The sequence below is a fragment of the Oreochromis niloticus genome, linkage group LG15 (genome assembly GCF_001858045.2).
Source record: "Oreochromis niloticus isolate F11D_XX linkage group LG15, O_niloticus_UMD_NMBU, whole genome shotgun sequence".
Classification (NCBI taxonomy): Eukaryota; Metazoa; Chordata; class Actinopteri; order Cichliformes; family Cichlidae; genus Oreochromis; species Oreochromis niloticus.
Window position 1 is genome coordinate 32560089 of NC_031980.2, and position 22251 is coordinate 32582339.

The following is a 22251-nucleotide window of genomic DNA, read 5'->3' on the forward strand; positions in this document are numbered from 1 at the left end:
ACAGGAAGTGATGAGCAGGGTTTGAGCATTGAGTTATTGTGGACAGAAACAAGTTTAAAGCCCTGCTGCAGCGGTGGAGACGTTCAAAGGGTTACAGATACCTGCAGAGGTAGTGCAGAGAGCAGCTGAGATTTTTGAAAATCTATTTATTTCACACCTGAGAAACAAAGCAGACCTTTTGAAAATCCTATTACAGGATGTTTCCTTAGAGGAAATTCTCACATCGCTGCTTTTCGCTATGTTGAGGAGCGTTTCCTGGAAACACACGACTTTCACCCTTGAAAAATAGGTAGACCTGAACTGGGAAGGATTGGAATTCAATTTCAATTCAATCACCCCAACTTTATTAATATTTCTTTTTGTCTGACTCTCTTTTAGTTCAGCCTCCCTGAGCCCATGTGTTCTCCAAATATGTTGCTTTCTCCTCTTCCTCACAGTCATCTGCATGCTCAATGTAAAATGTCAACAACTGAAGATAAGGGGATCATATAAAATAACATAAATATAAATATGAAAATCAAATGACACCTAGGCATGAATGCTTTATTTTCCCCAGTTATTATCAGGGATATTTTATTGCATAAGAAAACATTTTAAAATATACAGATAACAGCTGTAGATTTGCAATATAATCAATAAATAAAAAAAAAAAATCATGACTATAAACAACATATTTTGGATTCTGAGCTGTAAATATATATATATATATACACAGATATGAGTTTATTGCTTGTGTAATGAGTCCCGGAGAAGGACATCTGTTGAGCAGCAGCATGTCTGAAACACCGCTCTGCTGTCATTTCAAGCCAACGGGAGGACGGAGGAGGGCACGCAGGTCCACCACAAACCAACAGTCTGCAGGTTACCTAGGTCCGACTGGCTTCTGCCTTTTCGCCAAAGCAAACACGGGCTGTGAAAGTCACATTAAGCAGTCAAAGTGGGGGGTTTGTCAGTCCTCTGACAGCAGCCTGTGGAAGTGATCCTTCCTCTTCTTCAGCACCTCCCGAAAATCCTCCTGAAAAAACACCAGCGGGAGATATTCAGATATTCAGAGTCAATCATGAAACCGGGGGAGGAAAGACATCAGGCAGATGCTTCTGCAGATAACCAGCTGTTTCACTCACAACTCACTGACCAGGGAATCAACAACAACCCTAAAAGAAAAGGAAAATCCATTTTCTCTATGACAATCTGAGTCTGTAGCACTTAGCCTGCTCGGCATGCCCAGAATACCTTTTCACTATCTGTCCTCAACAAACCACAAGCACGGTGACGCTGAGCAGCTACACAACAAGGTTATCAACTCAGCGAGCCAGCCCGAGCCTCCCCGCTCCAGCCATCAGCATGTTCACATAAAACAGGAAGCGAGCGCAGCGTGCGACTCATCCCAAACATGGACAGGTTTATGCAGTAAAGTTTTCAAACAAGGGGCCAAATAATAACGCTGACAATAAAAAACTAAACCCAGTGTTCATCCGCCCACAATTACAAGATGTGTCTCACCAAATTCACGTGTCCAATCCGTGAGGCACAAATGAACGTGAAGCATAAATGAGACTTGTACTAGGGCTAAGTAGAAATGTGCTGTAAGAGTACCACGCCAGTTACCGTGCATTCTTACAGCCTCAACTATTAAGATAAATCTGTCATTGTATTAAATGGTGAAGATTTTCTAGTTTATCGCATGTGAGAACTCTTTGTTGTACATGATAAGATTAATAGTTCATGACAATTATTAACTGCAGCTACATAACAGACATCAGAAAAAACACACTAGCATGTTTTAATCTCAAGAGATTAAAGACAGACAAATGCTTGCATCTTATCACAGGCACCATCACACGGACACGATTAAACATTTGTTTAACAAAACTGATGCAAATGAGCTCTGAGTCGATTAAGTGTCCACCTGCCACACATCTAAACGTCTGTATAGATCGCAGGAAGCAGGCTCACGGACGAGAGGCCTGCACTAAAGCTGACGATCAAAGCTACTTATCTGAATTTTATATTCATTTTAAAATCTTCTTTGTTAACTGTAACTCACGTAACAACGTGAGTGGCCACTTGGCAGCAGCAGAAACAACACTAGCATACATTTCGACTTGATGCGGACCTTAAAGCTCAATCTTTTAATTTGGTTGGTGTTTGTGTCCAGCTGACTACTGTAACTCACACTTTTACTCTCCAAGATCTGCTCTCGTTCTCTCACAATCTCTAAAGTAAACGTGAGGCACTGATAAATGCCATCTGTATGGGTTTGATGTCCGGTGCAGAGCAGCACCTGCAGAGCAGCGGGGTTTTTCTCTGAAAACAGCCGCCTGCTGGGACCAAAAACAATGATGCTGGTGCAGTGAGAGTGGAAGCGGTGAAGGAGGAAGCACATGTTGTTGCCTCTGAATCCGTTTTAAACAAGCGCACAGTAAACACATAAGATGTAAGCAGACTTACAGCTGCAGACAGTTTCTCCATGTAGGGGATGAGCTTCTGCAGCTCTCTGTCATCAGACTCCCCAGACCAGCTCTTGATGGGAATCGTGTTCAACAACTACAAAAAACAAACAAACATGTTATTAAAAGTCAGTAACAACAACAAAGTGCTGACAGAGCAAAAGAAATTTATTAATAAAGGATGTGTGCGAATAGTCAACCAGATGAATAATCATCACTAATGTCAGTCGATGCCAGACGTAGTCATTTAGTGTAATTATTAACATTTTAATTGATGCCCAGTTACCATAAATTGTTGTGTCATAAATGTTATGCAGCCATCTGCCACCAGATGGAACTAAAGTCCCAATATCTAAGCCTGGTATCATTCTTTATACTGTTACTGTTAGCTCAAAGAATGAGATAGTGGATACAATCGGTGCAATGAGCTTTCTCCGCAGGGTGGACGGGTCTCTGTTAGCACAGGGTGAGAAGTTCAGTCATTCAAGTGGGGCTCAGAGAAAACCAAAGAACACAGCCTTTAAACTTACATTATATGGATATGTGTGGGGTGCATTATCCAGAACCACCGTCTTCTTCAGATCCCTCCCGAGGATGCTGAGATCTTTGATGTAGTGGCCAAGAACACAGGCACAGTCGTCCTGATACAGCCGGTGTCTACCAGAGAAATCACAAGTGAAACTCACATCTACTGTCCTCGCTGTATGGCACGGGCAGAATATTACAGGGAAGATTTGAAGCAGGCCATGTCGAATTTCTGAGCACGCAACACAGCAGCAGTGTGAACCCGCACGTCTCTGCACTCAAGCATCGAGTTTACAAAACACAAGTGGAAGCAGCTCATACCGAAACAGCTTTCTCTGCGGGTCCAGGATGTCCAGGATCTTCTCGGCATATTCCTTCTTCGCACACGTGTAAACAAACAGCTGGAACAGAGGACGCACAGCAGTTGGAACAATTCCACACTTTTAACTGCTCCACGTTAAAGCAGTGAGAGAAAAATAATTTGTTTAACGTGTGAATGAGGCTCAAAATAACCAAACTATTTCCTAATCTACACACTGACACACACCTCGTAGATTTTTGCCATGGCCTGCAGAAACTCCTTCACATGTGGTCGTAGCACCATGTATACCTGTTGAGAACGGGGGAAGAATAAGTGGTCAAATCAGTAACCTCAGGTCTGCTCTGCTGACTGAAGCTCATCTTTTAACTCTGTTCCATATCAAGACATCTGACAACCTTCCAGGTACCTTTTATGACGAGCTTTGACACCTTGGTATATACACACCAATAAAAACGGTTTGACCACCTCTAGAATGGTTTGTCTGCATCAACAGAGGCCACCCTCACAAACTGCTGATGCACACTCAGTCATTTTGTTCTATAAGCCTGAGAAATGACAGAAACCACTCAGTTCATAAAAGAGCTTTGAGGGTTACACGTAGTAGGCTTTAAGGGGTAAAGAGTTAAGTGCAGTTGTAGAGTCAGCTCCTGGACTCACAGCGTCCCAGATACCAAAATTTGTAGTTTCAGTAAAGATCCAACTGCCTGGTCTAGTCAGATGATTAAGGTTAGGATCATAACTTTTGGCAAATAACTCAAACCACCAAACATTTCAACTAACTGCGCAGCGTTGTGAAATGTGTTGTCTCAGACACTCTTGGCTCCTACGTTATCTGCGCCCCAGTGTGTGCTTATTAAAACCCATTTCACCCTCACCTTTAAACCTATGCCAGAGTTATGTCAGTGTAATGACAGCTGTGTAGCCTGCCTTGGAATGACATATCATTATTTATAACTAGACTGACTTCACTGACCCTCCGCAGCATATCATCTTCAGATCCCAGCTAGATAACAAGCTTACAGCCAATTTCTAAGTCTGCTCAACCCCGTGAATCCTTTTTTCCACAAAGATGCCTTGATGCTGCACTTGATTACAACACTTTGGAGAATAATTACTTCTGTGGGAACAGAAAGAATTTAGACCATTTTAGCCCTCGATGGAAGCTCCCCAGTTGCTCACAAAACAGAAGAGAGGTCAAAGAAATCAAATGCATATTTCAAAATTCATAAAAATGTGTACATCTTTTCAGTTTTCCAAAGTGGGTTTTCACACTTCATCAACTGCAGTTTTTAATTTTTAGAGTGAATGAAAAATGGTTTCACAGATGCTTGCATGCAACACTTTCTACTAGTTTCCTAATTCATGCATCTTGTACGTAAATGAGCCACCAAGGAAGTATGAAATAGAGAAGTGCACAATTTCCAAATACAGAAACCCAACGGCATCAAGTTATTAAAAACAAAATCCAATAGGTTATGTGACTTTCAACTGAAGTATACATTTCCTTTTGTTTTTAACGACGTTAGGAAAGATAACATAATGTAGAGCTCCCCTGAAAATATTGGCTGTTTGACGATCTACTGGTATCAGCATTTATAAAAGCCGATTAAAGAGTAAAGATACAAGAAATTATCCATGACTTGTGACAATGCAGTTAAAAAAAATAATCTTTTTTTTTAAATTATTGCCACATCATCTTAATAAGGACTCCAATAAGCAGGGATAACAAATGTTAGGGAAGTCTGCTTCTGTTTCATGCCTCTGAAAGAAAAATAAACCTGCTGATATATCAGTAGCACCATCACCTGCACTGTAATATAATGCACCAACATGTGAGGCACATGTTAAGTTTTCACACAGGGAATGAAAATGAAAGATCTTGTTTGTTGTTAAATAAGTTGCTGTGGTAAACCTCTGGTCTGCAGAAGAGACTACCACAGAGGGTTGTGAAGAGTGACTTTCAGTGAGTGGTCACCTTGTACTGATGGTCCTGGAAAGCTGCATGGAAGGTGTACTCTGCGTCTTCGATCACATTCAGAGAGCTGAACATCAGGGTCTCCTCCTGGAAATAAACACGACCACATGCCTCAGATTACTCAATATTTTAAATATATAACTGACTGCTTTCACAAGGGAGCAAGGTGAAAGTGTCCAGTTTATGATTTTAACCATGTTAAAGCCACAGAAAGTTAATCTTTAACAGTAAAATGTAGACCATACTCTATTCTTGAAACACAACATCCAAAAGGAATTGCAGATACTTAATAATCAACTTGAAAATGTATTTTCTGAAGAAACTGCTGTGTGAATGGTGATAGCTGAATGTTTTGAGCTGAAATGAAATAATTGCTGAATTTAAGTTAAAAATGTTGAATGAGATGAAAAATACAGAATTTTTAACCTGAATACAAAAGTGCAGAACTGCTAAAAGCTGATGTTCACACAGAAGAAGTTGGAAAATAGCTGAACATGTTTTAAATGTAAATTAGAAAAACCTGAGTAATGAGAAAAGAAAATTTAGAGTCCGAAAACATCTGAATGAATATTAAAAATTCATACTCTTTTATTCACCACATCACTGAAATGTGGGAGAATCCACTACAGAAAAATCAATGCTGTAAGTTTTAATGATCCAGTCAGAAAAGATGATTCTACAGTCATCAACTGACTCCAAAAGCCCAGATCTGAACCACCTGTCTGCTGAAAACAAATGCACCAATCAAACAGAAGCCTGAATTTCATGGGCCAATCAGAATGCTTGATCTAGTTGTCCAGGACTAACTACTGACATACTATTACTCTGTGGCAAAACCCTGTCAAATCTGCCTCGGTGCACCTGTTGAACAACTGCTTCTAAATCCAAGACCCTAACTCCCATCAAAATCATTTTCAAACGGTGACGATCCTGAGGACCTGTTCCACACAACAGTGTGTTCTTCATGTTCCTGCTGTCAAGACTTTGGCCGCAGGAGCAATTTAAAAAGTGGGGTCTTTCCTGCTGTTGAGACAAACTCATGACTGAAAATATAATGTATTTCTATGGGTTGGTTAGAGGGTTATCCCTCCACTTGGATCCACACAGTTCAAAAAGTTTATATCTTTGAGCTTTGAAAGACATGCTCTGTTGGAAAGACAACAACGATGGCTACGTGAGGGTAAAATGGCTGTAGAGCAAACACTGCGCACACAGCAGCAGTTGAAACACACACACACACACATGCTTACCAGCATTCACACTAATAAAGAATAACATTGTTGTTTATGTTTATTTTGTGTCTTCACCCTGAGTCCATCCTCTGCCAAGCTGCACCTGTGATTCTGCGGCTGCTCGCTGATGAGCTGACCGATAAGTAAATCTCATCTTGCATCTTATCCTCTGCATCCTTACCCTATCACCTCTGCGTCCCACAGGGCGCCAGCCTGCCCTGTTGAAACACAATTTTTTTTCCAGTGTTTCAACTGAAAAAATAGAATACCTTTGATTCTTTGTGATGGGATTAAATAAGTTTATGCTTCTTCCTGCTCCTTTTGAACATGAAAGTTATTTGTAGTTGTGGTTGCTCGTTTTCCTTTGTTTATTTGTCTCTTTTAATTCTATGTTGTTGTACTCTTTCAACATGTTCAAAATAAAGATTCAATCAATCAATCAATCAATCAATCAATCAATCAATCAATCAATCAATCAATCAATCATCTTGCTGAGAGGCAAAACCCATAAACAGGGGCTTTGCTCTGTTAAACTTTACTGCTTTACGGACGTTGACCTGACAGCAACCAAAACCCTTTTGGAAAGTTTTGAGAGAATTTCACGTTTCTCAGCAATTCACCGACCAAGCCGACACATTTCACCATGTCGGCTAACCCATCCTTCAGCTCAGATGAGCTTGAAATAGTTGAAGGGAGCATTTTGGGAAACCACTACAAGGTAGAGGCTTTCCTTAGAGAAGGGGGCTTCGGTATTGTAGCCAAATGTCGTGATACCAAAACCAACCGAACTGTGGCTATTAAAGTCAACAAGAACCGCCCTGATATTCTGCAACAGGCAAAACAGGAAATTTTCATCCTGGAGCAGCTGAGAAGGTTGGATCCAGATGCCGCCAACATTGTTAAATGGAAAGGCTTTTTCCACAACGGAGAGCAGGTTTGCTTAAACTTTGAACTCCTCGATCAAAGCCTGTGGGACAGGACCGGAATAACCTGGGTCTCCCCATAAGACCAATTCTACACTGATTACTATTTCATAGAAGAAAACTACAACGGACACCGCTGGACATTTAAGACTGACCAACAATTTCAGTACGAGACAGGATATGAGTCCCTGGAGACGCGATACATAAAACTTAAGTGTCTTGATACATAAAACTTAAGCGTCTTCGACAGAAGGAAGAAACCTTCGACAGAAGAGGAGTTTTTACTTCCCACTGTCGCTAAATGCTTGCTCATAGGGAATCGTCTGATTGTTGGGGTGGCCAAAACTCTAGGGGAACTAGGAATTTTTGTGAAAAAAAAAAAAAAAAAAAAAAAAGCCTACCAATATTCAAAGCGGAGCAGCGGACACCTTACCATCACATCAGTCCTTCAATCAGACCTAAAACACCATGTTAACAGAAATAAATTCGATACAAATTGGAAATAAATTGTTGTTTTTGATTGTTCATAAATATATAGTGCTACCCTTCAGCCTTCTAGTAGACATACCTGTGTTATAAGTGTGAAAGTTGACCTCTGACCTTGAAGTCAAGGTCACTGAGATTTAAGCTTCACAGAGATTTTCAGTAGATGCAAACATGATATTGATTTGAAAATTCTACACAATCACAAACTTGGGTGTCCACAGCGCCTTGCCATATACCAAAGATTAAGAGGTGGGGGTTTTTTTTAGGTTTTTTTATAACGATTACAACACACAAATAACAAAAATGCCAACGCTATTGTCATTTTTGACAATGCTATTTTGATCTTGTCTAATGTAGTACAAAAACACAAAACAAACCCAAAAACTAATAATAAATACACACACACACACACACACACACACACACACACACACATACATACATACATACACACACATATATAAGAAGAGGAATCTAACGGTGGTTGAATGGTTTTTCTAAGTTGAACGGTGCTGAAGGGGATAGACAGCAAAAAACGTACGGAATAGATAATAAAATAGTATCATAATAAAGATTTGAATAACAATACAATGCTTACCAGCATTCACACTAATAAGCAAAATAAGCAAACTATCCCTGACCATGAAACTATAATTAACACAGAAAAAAAATGAGTAAATATTGTTTGTGATTTTTCTTTAAGATGGCCCCAGTTCGTGTTCCACAGTCGACATCCATGAGTCCGAGCTGCTGTTAATGTGTGCTGCGAGCAGGAGGCCACGGAGGATAAAACTCACCAGATCGACCACCAGCGTTCCCTCTGGGGTGCTTCTGGTCTTCGGGGGAATATCTAGAAGAGCAGGTCTGGAATGCTGGGACTGCGACGGCATGTTCTTGATAAACCTAAAGCTGCAGATGAAAATGATGCTCAGCAACAGAAACTTTCAAACAAAGCTATTTGAGAAACAACACAAAGTTAAGTTACCAAACCCATATCCACTGCCGGAGGTTTCTTCCTGTTAAAAGGGAGTTTTTCCTTCCCACTGTCGCCAAAGTGCTTGCTCATAGGGGGTCATATGATTGTTGGGTTTTTCTCTGTATCTATTATTGTATGATCTACTGTACAATATAAAGCGCCTGGAGGTGACCGTTGTTGTGATTTGGCGCTATATAAATAAAACTGAATTGAACTGCCGACATGATGTTACTGAAGGACTAGAAAAATATATTTTTGGATTTTGTAAACTAATTTTGAATACTTCCTTTACAATAATGTATGAGATGAAGTTACATCATGGTCTTCTCCTGTGACTGTATGCAGAAAAACAACTTACGGATCAAAGATGTCATCGTCCTCGTCTCCACCCAGAAGGTCAATGGAGCCACAACCGAATACACCGTGTTCTGGGCTCATCAGTACACTGGTCCCAGTTCCTGCGTACTTCAAATCTGAATAGAAGACACACACACACACACACACACACACACACACACACACAGTAAGTACCAAGTCTGACTTTATGACATCACATAAGACTTATATAGTTGACTCCCGACCAAATAGTTTCAGCAGGTCAGCTTGTTCAAGGTGGAGTTTATCCCATGGATCACAAAGCTGCATTCAGTGGTATGGTGATGTTTCTCAACCAGAGACTTTTGTTACATGTAAACAAGTTTCAAATGGACGACTGGTACCCACTTTCTTTGCTGGGTGTGAGGAATCGCACGATGGGTGAGTAGATGTTTCTAGCTGTTGTCGCGTTACGCGGAGTCACCGGGTCGATCTCTGACAGTATGCGCTCATGGTGCATGATGGGACGGACTGGAGTCTTGAAGGTCAAATCTAGACAGTAAAATGAGAGTCATTCAGAAAACACAACAGAAAACGATGAGCATTTCAAGGTCATCCCGGGAACTAACAGGTAGTGTAATTGTGCTTTAAAGCAGAATCGGCCGATGGCACTAAAATACCTGATTCTTGGTCATTCACAGCGATAGCCCTCTTTCTTGCCCGGCCACGAGGCAACGGTCGCCTCACCATGGTGGGAACTTCATCCTCCGAGTCTTTATTCACAGTCTCTTCATCCTACACAATAAAAACAAGAAGAAGAAAAAACTGATCAGTGAAGCAACACCTTCATTATTACCCCTGAAGGTCCATTTAAAACTTGGAAACAGTGTAATTAAATACATTTATTGCTGCAAAAAAAAATAATATTGCATTACTTCAGGATGTCTCAATCCCAAGTTTATAAAAAAAAAAAAAATTCTGTTACAGAAGGCCCAACAGCAGCTGCACTTCCTCTGTGTCCTGAGGAAGAATGACCTGGACCAGAAGCTGCTCCTGACCTTCTACCACTCCTCAATGGAGAGCAAGCTTTCCTACTGCCTGGGTGTTTGGTACGCAGGGGCCACAACTGAGAACAGGAAGGCCTGCTGACCTCTGGTCGGCACTTCAGGTCAATCAGGTCCTACACCTCACAAACACCATCCCCCCCACCAATCTGTGCCACGGTTTGAGTAATCCCCATCACTCAGGCCACTCATATACGGACTCTATACTCAGACCAACTCCTTTGCACTGCTTCCAAGCAGGGCTTGGCCATATCATACCGTTCACGATAATACCGGTATAATGTTGGGCAACGATAAGAAAATTAAATATTGCGATAGAATATGGGTAAAACTCGCATGCGCAGTGCCTTTGTTTTCATACGCACATGCCGGAAAAAGCATGGCGGCGACGGAGAATAAGAAGGGCAAAAGCAGATCGTTGAATGAAACAGATGAACCAAAATTGGTTGGTAAAAATGCGGCAACTTCAGTGGTGTGGAACTGGTTTAGCTTTCGTCCGTCAGATACACAACAAAGCACTATTTTTGGTAGAGCATGCTAGCGGGCCGTTGTTATTAATGGCCGTCGGCTGTTTTTGTTTTTAGACCCTTCTGTTACACACTTTGACCAGAAACCTACATCCACTACGTAAAGAATGTGAGTTGAGAGACATTTGTCAAGAAGTAAAGTTGTTCTTCAAATACAACTACAAGTATTGCTGGATCTCCAACCTTTTTAGATGTTTGCTCTTCTCCGTGCACCTTTGAAGGTAGGCAGAGTTGAGCCCTACTCTGTTTCCACTAAAAGGAAATCCTGTATTTTGGTAACCACACAGTTTCACAGCTATTTACAGTACAATTGTAATATGGTTAGAAAGCTTTCTTCAAGCAGCAGTTTGCCCCATATTTCAACCTGAGTATCAAGTTGATTTAACCAACAACCAAAGTCACCAGATATGTTGCCCTGAATGGGATTCTGTTCTGTATGGCCTCTATCCACACTAGTCTAATGGGTCTAAACAGAAAGACATGTCCTGGTGACCTACTTTACTGGGACCCTCTCTCACATGCAACTGGGATCTTTAATCCTTGTTGGCATCAATCCTCTTGGAATCCAGTGTTGTGATGTGATTAACGCTGCCTAGTATGCATGCTTCTTCTTTGAGATGTTCTCAAGTTTCTCTTATGGGTGAAAAGACCCTCAATTTTAAAAGGAAAGGAATAAACTTGAAACCAAACTTAACTCACTGTTTCATTTTAGTAATTTAAAGCAACACACAACAATGCGACTCGGTGTAGAGGTTAAAAGAAAAGAATACAAAAAAATAATACTAATGATAGTTTGATTGGGTGACTGATTTACTTAAAGACAGCAGCTACTAAGAATGAATTGGATCTGTATGGACAACATTGTTTTGCTTTGTTCTTTTCGACACCCAGTGAATAATCTATAGTTTAAATCTACAATGCAAACAGTGGTTAGTCACAGTCATGTCTGTCAATCCAACACTTAAAATCTAAACTTAAAGTCATAAAGCTTAATTAGTAGCTCGAAGTTTTAACAGTAGCTTATGTTTACAACCTCGATAGTTTATTTTCACGTCTAAATTGGAAACTATATCTCTACCAACCCTCCTTGCTGTATTTAACGTACCAATTAAAATTAACCAAAAAAACTTACTTAAATAGGTCCAGACAGATCCAGATAAAACTAGAGAACGGTGGCAAAAGCCACCTACCATCGAGAAGGCGCTAATGTTAGCAACTCTGTTAGCTGTTTTGTTATGAGAACGCTAGTAGCTAGCTAACTAGCCTAGCATCCTAACAAAGGGACGATATTCAACATCCAGCTCTGTATGCTACCATAATGTTTACCTGTTCCACCAACATTAATAACAGCACTATCACCTGAGAGAAATAACCCGGCAAACAATAAGTTACCTTGGTTTGAAGCGGACTTTCAATCTCCGACCCGGACAGGCGCGATCGACTCCTTTTCCCGTTAGACCGTCGACGGGAGCGCCTCGGTGTCTCCGAACAAGCAGCAACGGTTTTCTGAGACCTAAGTCTCATTTTTTTTCTTTACGTGGGGGTTTGTTAACATCTAAAAGTAACACTTGCCACTGTAACGAAGATAATCGCTCTCAATCCGACGCTTCGCTGTTAAAGCACCAAACAGAAGCCAGAAGTAGCTCCGCCCCCACTCACTGAATCAGCGCATCCGTTTGAATCTACAGGGCTCCGATAGGTTTAGCACCGCGGAGACGCTTTTTGGGCGGTGCTTCGTAAAAAGCCAGCGTCAACGTGATACGCCCGTCACGTTGCAAAGAACCTCTGGGTGAGCACCATTATGAAAGAGCAAAGGGGCAATTTCTGCAACAGCATACCTTACTTTTTAAACAGTTGCATAATTCAATATACACGGTGAACTTAAAATGAAGCATTTAAGGTGTAGAATTCAAACTTTAATTCAATTTTATTTACATAAATGACAACAACAGTGGCCTCAAGATGCTTTAGGGCAAAGACCCTACAATTATTAAAACGCCAACAACCATACCCCATGTTTCTAAGACTCTTAGGGCCCAGTAGGAAATTAAAGGCCATAATGATACAGCCAATGGGAAGCATGCGTAATGTGAATATAAATGGTCCTAGCACAGAACCCTGTGGAACTCCATGATGAAACTTAGTGTTAGGCAGACTCCCCATTCACACAAAGTGGAGTCTGTTACATACATATGATTCCAACCCCCGCAGCACATTAAGTTTAAGTCCTATTGCAAGATTCTCCGCCACCTATTCTATGCCACATCAACATCTCCTCCTTCACTACATCCATTAATCTTCTCTATGTTCTTCCTCTTTTCCTCCTTGCTGTGCCATCTTCAACATCCATTGTCCAGTATATTCACTATCCCTCCTCTGGACATATCCAAACCATCTTAGCCTCTCTAACTTTATTTCCAAACTGCTTGTTCAATCTGTCTTCCTGATCTACTCATTTCTAACTGTGTCCAATCTGATCACTCCACATGAAAATCTGAACATCTCCATCTCTGCTGTCTGTGCTTTTTGTCAGTGCCATCATCTCCAAACCTTGTACCTCCCCTTTCACTCTTACTGCTCTTCTGTCACAAATCACCCCTTACACCCGTCTCCACCCACTCCACCCTGCCTGCACTCTCTTCTTCATTTCCTATGTGCTTGAGTCTGTTACTTTTGATAAGTAACTGCAATGATTATTTTAAATTTGGATGCAAATCTTGTGCATCCATGCATGTCACATCATTCTGACTTTCCTCCCTTGGGATGCTTGGTCAGGCTTTTCCTGCAGCTGCCTTCAGTTGCTGCTTGTTTGCGGGATGTTTCTCCTCACACCCTCAGACCAGCTGACTTCAGGGGACAAAGCATTTGCCTATCAGTACCGCAAGGCATCATCCTATCGGTTTGGCTGCATCCAATGCAGTTTAAGCATACACTGTAAGAAATAGCACACAAGAAATAGCACATGGTAAAGCCATTCCATCTCCAGCATCTCTGGGAGATGATATTTGAATCCTTTTTACATACCTATCCATCATTCTTGCAGAAAAACCTCTTAGCTTTTTTTTAAAGATCCACTGAATTTGTGTACAGAGGAGAAAAAGCTTTTCAAATCCTTGTGGATCTGACCGTCAGCATGGCACTTTAAAATACTCCCACAACCACCTTTGTTAATACAAATCTTGTTGCTTATCAAGATATTTCAAATAATAAAAAATATAACATTTAAGGGAAAAAATAAAAAACTTTTTTTTATGCTAAATTGTTTTCACTAATGTAGAAATAATTTCCAAAGACTATACTGTGAACAGGTGGTAGGCTCATAACCATTTGTATTTGTTTATTTTAGGTTGCAAGTTTCCACAAGGTGTGTAAAGTGAGAAGCTTCAGTAAATGGATTTTAACAGCTCGATACAGTCAAGGTCAAAGAGACAAGTGCAGCAGCAGCATAAATGTACAAAGACAACTCAGAATGAGGCAGTCATTATTATTGATCTACTCATTTTAAGCAGTATCTTAAGATTTCAAGTAATAACCCTGGAGTTGCTTTTACAGTCTTTATATTCTGTTAGATAGTTTGCAACCGTTTCTTGAGTAAACTTAATCTAAAAAATAAAGGAAAACCTTTTAACCTTTTCTAATTAGAGGATAACATCATCAGTTAAACATCTGGGACAGCAGAGGGGGTTGTTAATCAGTTTCAGCTGTTTTGGTGTTAATGAAATTAACAACAATTACACTAGAGGGGCAGCAATGAGAACACAAAACAGGAAAGGTTTTACAGGTGGAGGCCACTGACATTCTTCCCGACTCCTTCAGGTGTCTGCCAGCCCAGTCTCAAGAGCATGGGGCGATTCCAGCAGACATGCAGTTAGTCTTGGAGAGCTGGGCAGGGCTTCAGAAGGTGCCTAATCCATGAGTAGGACCAGAATCTGCTCCTTTGTGCAAAGAACAGGATGGGCACTGCCAGAGCTACAAAATGGCCTCTAACAGGCCACTGGTGTGAATACCCAATCAGAAACAGACTTTCATGAGGGTGGCCTGAGGGCTCCATGTCCTTTAGTGGGCTCTGCCCTTACTGACTGGCACCATAGAGCCCAAGAATACCAGAATTGGCAGGTCCACCACAGGCACCCTGTGCTTTTCACGGATGAGAGCAGGTTCACCCTGAGTACATGTGACAGACGTGAAAGGGTCTGAAGAAGCCGTGGAGAACATTATGCTTCCTGTAACATTGTTTAGCATGAACCGTTTGGTGGTGGGTCAGTGATGGTCTGGTGAGGCATATCCATGGACGGACACACAAACGACCTACAGGCTACACAATGGCACTTTGGCTGATTTTTAACACATATTACAGTCTGTCATTATTTAGTTAACGTGAAATCAGACAAAATGCAGAAGCGGTGTGTGGAAAACTAAAGTACACCCCACAACTCTGTAGCTTGTAAAACCGCCTTTAGCAGCAATAACCTGAAGTAATCATTTACCGTAGATTTCAGTATTTCACATCATTGTGGAGGAATTTTATCTCACTCTTCTTTGCAACATTGCTTCAGTCCACAGAGGTTTGTGGGATTTCGTTTATGCACAGATATCTTAAGGTCTGACCACAGCATTTCACTCTGGTTGAGGTCTGGACTCTGACTGGGCCGTTGCATCACCTTGATGCTTCCTTTTTTTTTAGCCTTTCTGTCGCAGATTTTGCTGCAGTGCTTGCGATCATTGTCCGGTTTCATTTCAGCCAAGCTTTTGTTGGACAGACGGCCTCACCTTTAACTCTAGAATCCTTTGGTCTACAGAGTACATGGTGGGTTCACCCGGAACCTCGGCTGGTTGTGACCCACACCCATTTTCACACCTTGGCTCGTATGATTAGGTAGAGGATCAATAGGGGGTCCATGTCCCTCTTGATGGACACTCCCATAGGGCTCATATCTACTACTGAGTAGTTCATGGTTGACTAAGTGATTGCAAGATGCCTGGCTCTAAACCTCTGCTTTTACTGAGCTGCTCACACTTGAAGATGATCAATTAATTTGGTTGGCAGCACCTGGCTCTGCTACCTCTTAAATCCTGTGAAAGCATTAGTAGTGGTCTAATTTTTGTTAAATAAATACTGACACAGTCTAATATTTCCCCTGAGGCTGTATAATTCAGGATAACTGGCTCTTAAATCTTAGGCCCAAATACTTTAAATAACATCCAAAACACGTCTGACATTTAACAAAGGTGATATTTTATTAATTTCAGATTCAAAATAAAAGTATTCACACTAACATATATTGAGTAAATAGGCAAGAACAGATCTTCACCCTTCAAAATAAACAGTTGCATTGCCCCGCTGCCACATCACTGATGTGGTGGCCATTGGGGAAACATCCCACTTGTGAAAAAATGTGATAGTTGATAGAAGAAAAAAAAAAAGAGGAAAAAGCACACATTAATAGAGCAGACTGCAAAACTCTGAACTGACAGTGGTGCGAGAAGCAGTACTTGTCCGAGTACTGGTAGTAGTTAGCTGTTGAGCTGGAGGTTCCCTGTTGTTGGTACTCAAATAAGCTAAACAGCAGAAGTGTTACAAAAGTGTAACGACAAACAAGAGGGCGGCGGACGCCCCGGCGTCAGAAATGAACCTCTCAACCAAGAATGTCTTGTTTGTATCTAGCACAAGCACGGCGTTCATATCAATCGAGGTCGGCTGAAGTTCAGTTCAAACGCCGGCGCCCGTTCTCGTGTCCTCTTCCTGCCAAACTGTAACTTGAGCCCTCACCGGGTTAAATGCATCAAACTGGAGGTAGAGGTAGATTTTCCTGAGAGGTTGTAAGAGACAAGAGACAGAGTCCTGTTTCTGTTCTGAGGGTACACGTGAAGCTCTCTCACACACACACACACACACACTCTCACTTACTCACACTAACACACACACACACACACACACGCCTCCCTATAATAATCACATTACCATTATAATTATCATCACTGTATTCATAAATCTGCTCTATAAGTAATCTCTGTGTCTCTGTTGCTACAGCATGTCCAAAACAAGGAAAGAAAAAGCAGGGAAATAGCCAAAAAACCAAAAAACAATAAAAAAAATTATATATCTATAGCCCTAAGAGCCATTTTCAGAAATAATCTACTTAATGAGTCTTAGTAATACATGTTAATTCATACAATTGTCACAGCAGAAGGCATCTTGTTATTTTATCATCATCATCATCTTCCCTATCCACAGTCCCCCTGATTGAGGTAAGGTGAGTGGTGAAGTCCAGTCAAAAGTCCTTGAGCCCCACACGCGCCTTAACCCGTAAATTTTCTAGCAAAGTGTCCATGTTGGCAGCAGGTGGGAGCAGGAGTCACGCTCCAAGCAAGACCCTCAGGACCATGTTAAGGTTTTTAAGCAGTTATTTTATCTACAGCTCTGGTTGGGATCAAAAACAGCTGAGATTCAGATGCTTAAAAGTTACGATTGAGACAGAGAGTGAGTGAGCCGATCGCGATAGACTGAGGGTTTGTGCTGATATTACCATACTGATAACAAAAATCGACTCCAAGTCAGACAAAATAGACGAGTTATGTTGCTGTTCAAGTCTGTACAACAGCATCAAACAAAGCAGGCTTCCGAAAACAGTCCAGGGCCATTTAAAAAGATTAAAATAATAAAAAAGCCAAAAATGTTGTGCAGGCATCGTCTAATCTAGTGATGGAAAACATCTCCAGGCTATAGGAGTCAAATTTCCTACAATACAATAAAAAACAAAAACTCCAGCCTGAACAAAAATCTGGTTTTCAGAACTCTGAACAAGCTCTGGGCTACAGAGTTAAGACTGATGCAGTGTTCTTAGTTACACTGTGCCTTAAAATATCAGAGATGAACTACCTCTGACCAGAGGATCCTACATGATCGCACTGATACAGGCCAGACTGCATTTTCCCTGTCTGAACTACTTCCCTGTTTGAGTGCCTTGCTGAGCTACTGATGCTAAAAGCCTGTGAAGTCTGGTTTTAGTGTTCCATGATGTGAATGCTGATTCTGAAGTTTTTACATCCCCCACAAAGATTAAACTCTGGAAACACCACAAGGAAGTAAAGACAGGAAAAGAAAGTAAATGGAATAGTTGAAGCCTTCATATCCTTCCATGTTTTTTTGCCCATACAGGAAACTTTGACTGATTGCGCGCTGTAACAAAAACCTTCCACTGAGGGGAGCTCTTGCCAAAGAGCTGTCTCTAAAACAGTCATCGTTAAAGGTGAGAATTGCATTTTCAGCTGATTGTCTGTGGTCACTACATTCTCTTTTAAAATCCTTATGAACTGGCACCAACATCACTTCAGTGGGGTTTTTTGGCCTGAGCGCAGCCTCCAGCAGGATTCTCCCCGGTGTGGCCCTGCAGGAGAAATCTGCCAAAGCTTTTAGTCCTTGAGGTAGAAACGGAGTTCGATTGTGGTTGAAGGGATGTCGAGAGTGTTTGGAGGTATACAGTGTTGTCTTTACGTCTCATGATTGTTGCTACCGCGTATGTTAAGAACATGTTCCTTGAAAATGCTGCCGTCCACAGAGAGAGCGAGTACAGTCGAGCGGCGGTACCTTCGTTGTTCACGTGCAAATATCACACAGAAGCAGTCGATAGTTATACGATAAACATGGATCCACCGAAGGGGGGCAGGTGCTTTAAAAGCTGCCTTGGGGGCCGAAAGGTCACAGGGTCAAATGTGAAAAAGCAGTGTTGATCCTTTAGATTGGGATTGATTGAATTTAGCTTCTCTCCAGCCATCCTCCCCCAACATGCTTCCAGCCGCAGTATGTCTCTATTTGATTGTCAGCCATTACCGGCGCCTGTGACACCTGCTACTCCTGATACAAAGAAAAACAGCCCTCGTATCCATTCACACTGCAGATACAAGGAAGGAGGAATACGTGAGGGGTGTCATTTTCCCCGTTTGTTTTGTTTTGGTTAGGGCCTACGCAGTACTCCAACAAACCAACCCACTACTATACAGGCATGAAAAAAAACAGATGACGTTCATGGAGCTGAGCCCTTAAATCTCACATTCACAGAGTGTTTACTGTGTTTCTAAAAGGTGCACTTATCAAACATTTAAATCAGCTGTACGCCTGAGTTAATGAAGAGCAACACATTCTACACGTAGACACTCTGAGCCTGACGGCGTCCTAACACATCAGCCTCATGTCTGAATGCGCACTCTCAGTCACGTTTTCAGAAAGTTGTCCTGTGCGTGCTCATTGGGTTCACTGGATAATTCGCCAAACAGCTGAACGTTTTATCGCCTTATCTCAGCAACCGTGCGTTCGGTTTAGGGCGTCTGTGTGGAACGGCCTCCTCGAGCCCCCGTGTGAGAACCAGGAGGAGCTACTGCTAGATGTTGCACCATGCACCAAACGCAGACACACACTCGCAACTTTAAATGTTCAAAAGTGTGGTTTAACCTCATCATAGTCGACATTGGCAATCAATGCCACAAATGCAACACTTCTTGCATGTGTCTGGCAATTATTGCAAGGTTAGTGTGGCTGTCGCTGCCTCAGCCATGGGCTCATCTGTGAGAAGGAGGAGGAACTTTACGGTAAACGGGCAAAGCCGCCAATGTTTTGTATTCTGCATCTGAAAGGCGCTTAAGCGTTTTGTAGAGAGAAACTAATTTAGTTATTCGATTTGCAAATCAAATGGTTTCTGAAGTCTCGAGCAGGGTTTTACATAAACCTTAACTCCCCCTTTGCTTTCCTGTGCCTGAGGCTGGACAGTTCAATCCTTCGGGGACATTGCACTGAAATTCAAGAACGCCACTGTGATGACTGTGAGGTCCTTTACAAAAAACATAAAAATAATGACCAGTTGCTCTGTAGCAGCTGCTGGTGATTTCCCACCGAGAAGTGAGTCCAGAATCAAAGCCACGACAAGCATCTGGTGATATTTGACTTGAACAGTAAAACCTGATTAAACTGAGGTACCGCGCGCTCTCTGGTCAGCTCATGCTGTGTCAAGGTCTCTGAACAGAACCCATGTACAAAGCCTGATTTACTTCCCAACGTCAGTAGGAATGAGGCTGCTTTGTGAAGTGGGTGACTGTGTATGTGTGTATGTGTGTCGGGGCTGTGGGGAACAATCTTTAACAGTTAACAGTTCAGAGAGGTAACAGGTTAAAGTTCAAAAAGCTCAATTGATTGACTGACTTCAAAAAGCACGGACACAAATGACACAGATTCTCCTCTGTGTTTTGTAAAGCTAACAGAGTTCGTACAAACACGCGAGGCCACGAGCAAACGCCGCAGCTGCGATTGCCAGAGGCTGAGAGGATAGTTTGCAAGCTAGCCTTAATGAGACCCTGTTTGTCTCAAGGCGTGGGATAAGAAGCACTTGGATCAGAAGATGCACAAATTCATCAAAAACACAAAGCTGAAAACGCTAAAATAAAAATAAAAAGCATCTGAAATCTATAATACAAAGCCAAAAAAAGAAAACACACAACACAATGTCACATACGAGCTGAAAAAAAGCACTTGCTCGAAGCCCAGATAAGCATCTCCTGACACCTGATTGTCCATTTGAGCAGCTCTGCAATAATAAAGATTGAGTATACGCTCGACTCCTGCGGACCTAAGATGGGAAACCACTTCATATCTCATTAAGGGGGCTTTTTATCTACAAATACATGCATGCATATTTTCCTTTTTTTTTTTTGAAAGACAATCACTCCATCCAAGTTAGAAAGAAGATAAAGCAGATTTCATCACGTGGAAAAGCAGCGCTCTGTCGAGTGGGATATTTGTTTAAGAGCGAGAAACACCTGAGAACATTCACCTAAAACCTGTGTCTTCCACATAAATCTGAACCCTAAACAGGAAAAGGAGCACTTGGTGTGGACAGCACTGAGAAAATCCATCCTGTGATGAGGTGCAGGGAGGTGGAAAAAAAAAACTAAACAAAAAGAAACAACTTAATTTTACCGCCTGTACAAACTGACCTTACTCTTACAAAAACAGCCATTTTGAAAACTCTACCAGCATAATGGAGAGAGAAAAAAAAAGGTAAAAGGTGTATTTAACAAGCCTCGTGTCAACAAACAGGAGTGGATTTTCTGGCTAAATTAGCCGAGCGTCACAGGAAGAACAACTATGCCCGCCTCCAACACGCGCTCCTTTGCATTAGTCTGAGTCGGGACGCCGACGTTACTTTTCACAGGAGAATCTGTGATGTAATGCATACTTCCCCACACGACAGGACAGACCTGCGCTGTTATCTCACACAGACACTCAAAACGGCTGCCGCATGAATAAGGTTTTACCCAAAATGAGGTCACAATGGTACAATTTATATATATTTATATATATATATTTATATGCCCTGAAGAAACAACACTTATCCTTAAAGTTATTCTGATTAAAAATAAATGATATTCTTTTTTTTGTATAGAATTCTTAATATAGATTTTTTTTCCTGCAGTGAAAAGATTGTTAAAGATTTAAATGATAAAAAAAACAATAAAGAGAATAAAATAATAAGAATAATGACAATGAAAACTTAAAATAAAATCTCTCCCCTGAAGGATAAAACATCATTGTCAGTCAGTAGCTGTGTTTGTGTGTGTAAACAATGCTTTCCTAGTTTTTTTCTTCTCTTTTGTTCTCCAAATAATCTGTACATTGATGCAGAAATAAATAATTCACAGGCTGTGCATATGTCTTTGTTTAGCATATACTGGCTCTCAGTTGGGAGATTTTGCTTTTTCAAGATCATTTTGGCGATGAAGAACAAAAGAGTTTGTGAGAGGAAACCTGAGATAGTGTACTTCAAGTGAACAGAGTTCCAGTTTGTGTCTTTCTGTATGGTTTATGGTTCTTCTCTTTTCTTTTCTTTTCTTTTCTTTTTTTGGCATTGGTGAGATAGAAAATGAGGTTGCTTTTTGGCTTCACTTAGCGTGGTAAATAAAAAAAAATATGAATGAAGGAAAGGCTGGGAGTTTGTTAAGACAATGAGTTGCTGGAGTTTGAGGTAGGTGTGTTCTGCGGCTGCGGCTGCGGCTGCTGCGGAGCGACGCGACTGCTGGGAGCCTTGTTGGTGACGGACGATGCAGATGCACCAGACGATGCTGACCCTGGTGCTGCCTGAGCAAAAAGAACGCCTGTATAGAAAACAACAAGAGGGAAAACAAAAAGGAGTCAGAGTACAAAACGCTTTGAATGCTTTGAATTACAGTCCGTATATACAGGCCTGGAGACTGATCTGCAACTGCTTGGCGACCACTTTTTGCTAGGAAAAAAACTGCCTTTCCTGACCAACGCGCAAGTGGTTGCTCGAGGGGGAAGGTGCTTCAACAAAAACCTCCTTGCAACTGCTATGGTTGCATACAGTTTGTATGTAAGAAGCTGACTTGTCTGCAGACACAGGTGCCAACTGCTCACCTGTGAGTGAAAAGGTGAAAAGCGAACATTCACT

The 22251-nt window shown here is 41.5% G+C and overlaps 2 protein-coding genes and 1 long non-coding RNA gene across 7 annotated transcripts in view; 1 reads left to right on the forward strand and 2 right to left on the reverse strand.

The window, feature by feature from the left end:
• Nucleotides 1–31: 31 nt before the first annotated feature.
• On the forward strand, nucleotides 32–899 carry LOC109194910 (uncharacterized). The gene is made up of 2 exons (XR_002056659.1): nucleotides 32–109; nucleotides 197–899. It is a non-coding gene; the product is annotated as an uncharacterized LOC109194910 (long non-coding RNA).
• ctdspl3 (CTD (carboxy-terminal domain, RNA polymerase II, polypeptide A) small phosphatase like 3) lies at nucleotides 540–12481 on the reverse strand. The gene is made up of 11 exons (XM_003449020.5): nucleotides 12188–12481; nucleotides 9885–9999; nucleotides 9613–9756; nucleotides 9248–9362; nucleotides 8711–8822; nucleotides 5273–5359; nucleotides 3523–3585; nucleotides 3297–3376; nucleotides 2981–3107; nucleotides 2452–2547; nucleotides 540–1015 (listed from the first exon to the last, which is right to left on the reverse strand). The coding sequence occupies exons 1-11, from the start codon at nucleotides 12317–12319 to the stop codon at nucleotides 950–952; spliced, it is 1137 nt and encodes a 378-aa protein (XP_003449068.1). The 5' UTR covers nucleotides 12320–12481; the 3' UTR covers nucleotides 540–949.
• A 3528-nt stretch (nucleotides 12482–16009) lies between these two features.
• arid3a (AT-rich interactive domain 3A) overlaps nucleotides 16010–22251 on the reverse strand; it is a 45065-nt gene continuing 38823 nt past the window's right edge. For all 5 annotated transcript variants that reach the window (XM_003449073.5, XM_005454003.4, XM_025898957.1 and 2 more), the window contains one exon: nucleotides 16010–21937. In XM_003449073.5, the coding sequence (XP_003449121.1) occupies nucleotides 21780–21937 (158 nt within the window). In that variant the 3' untranslated portion in view covers nucleotides 16010–21779. The remainder of the gene's footprint in view (nucleotides 21938–22251) is intronic.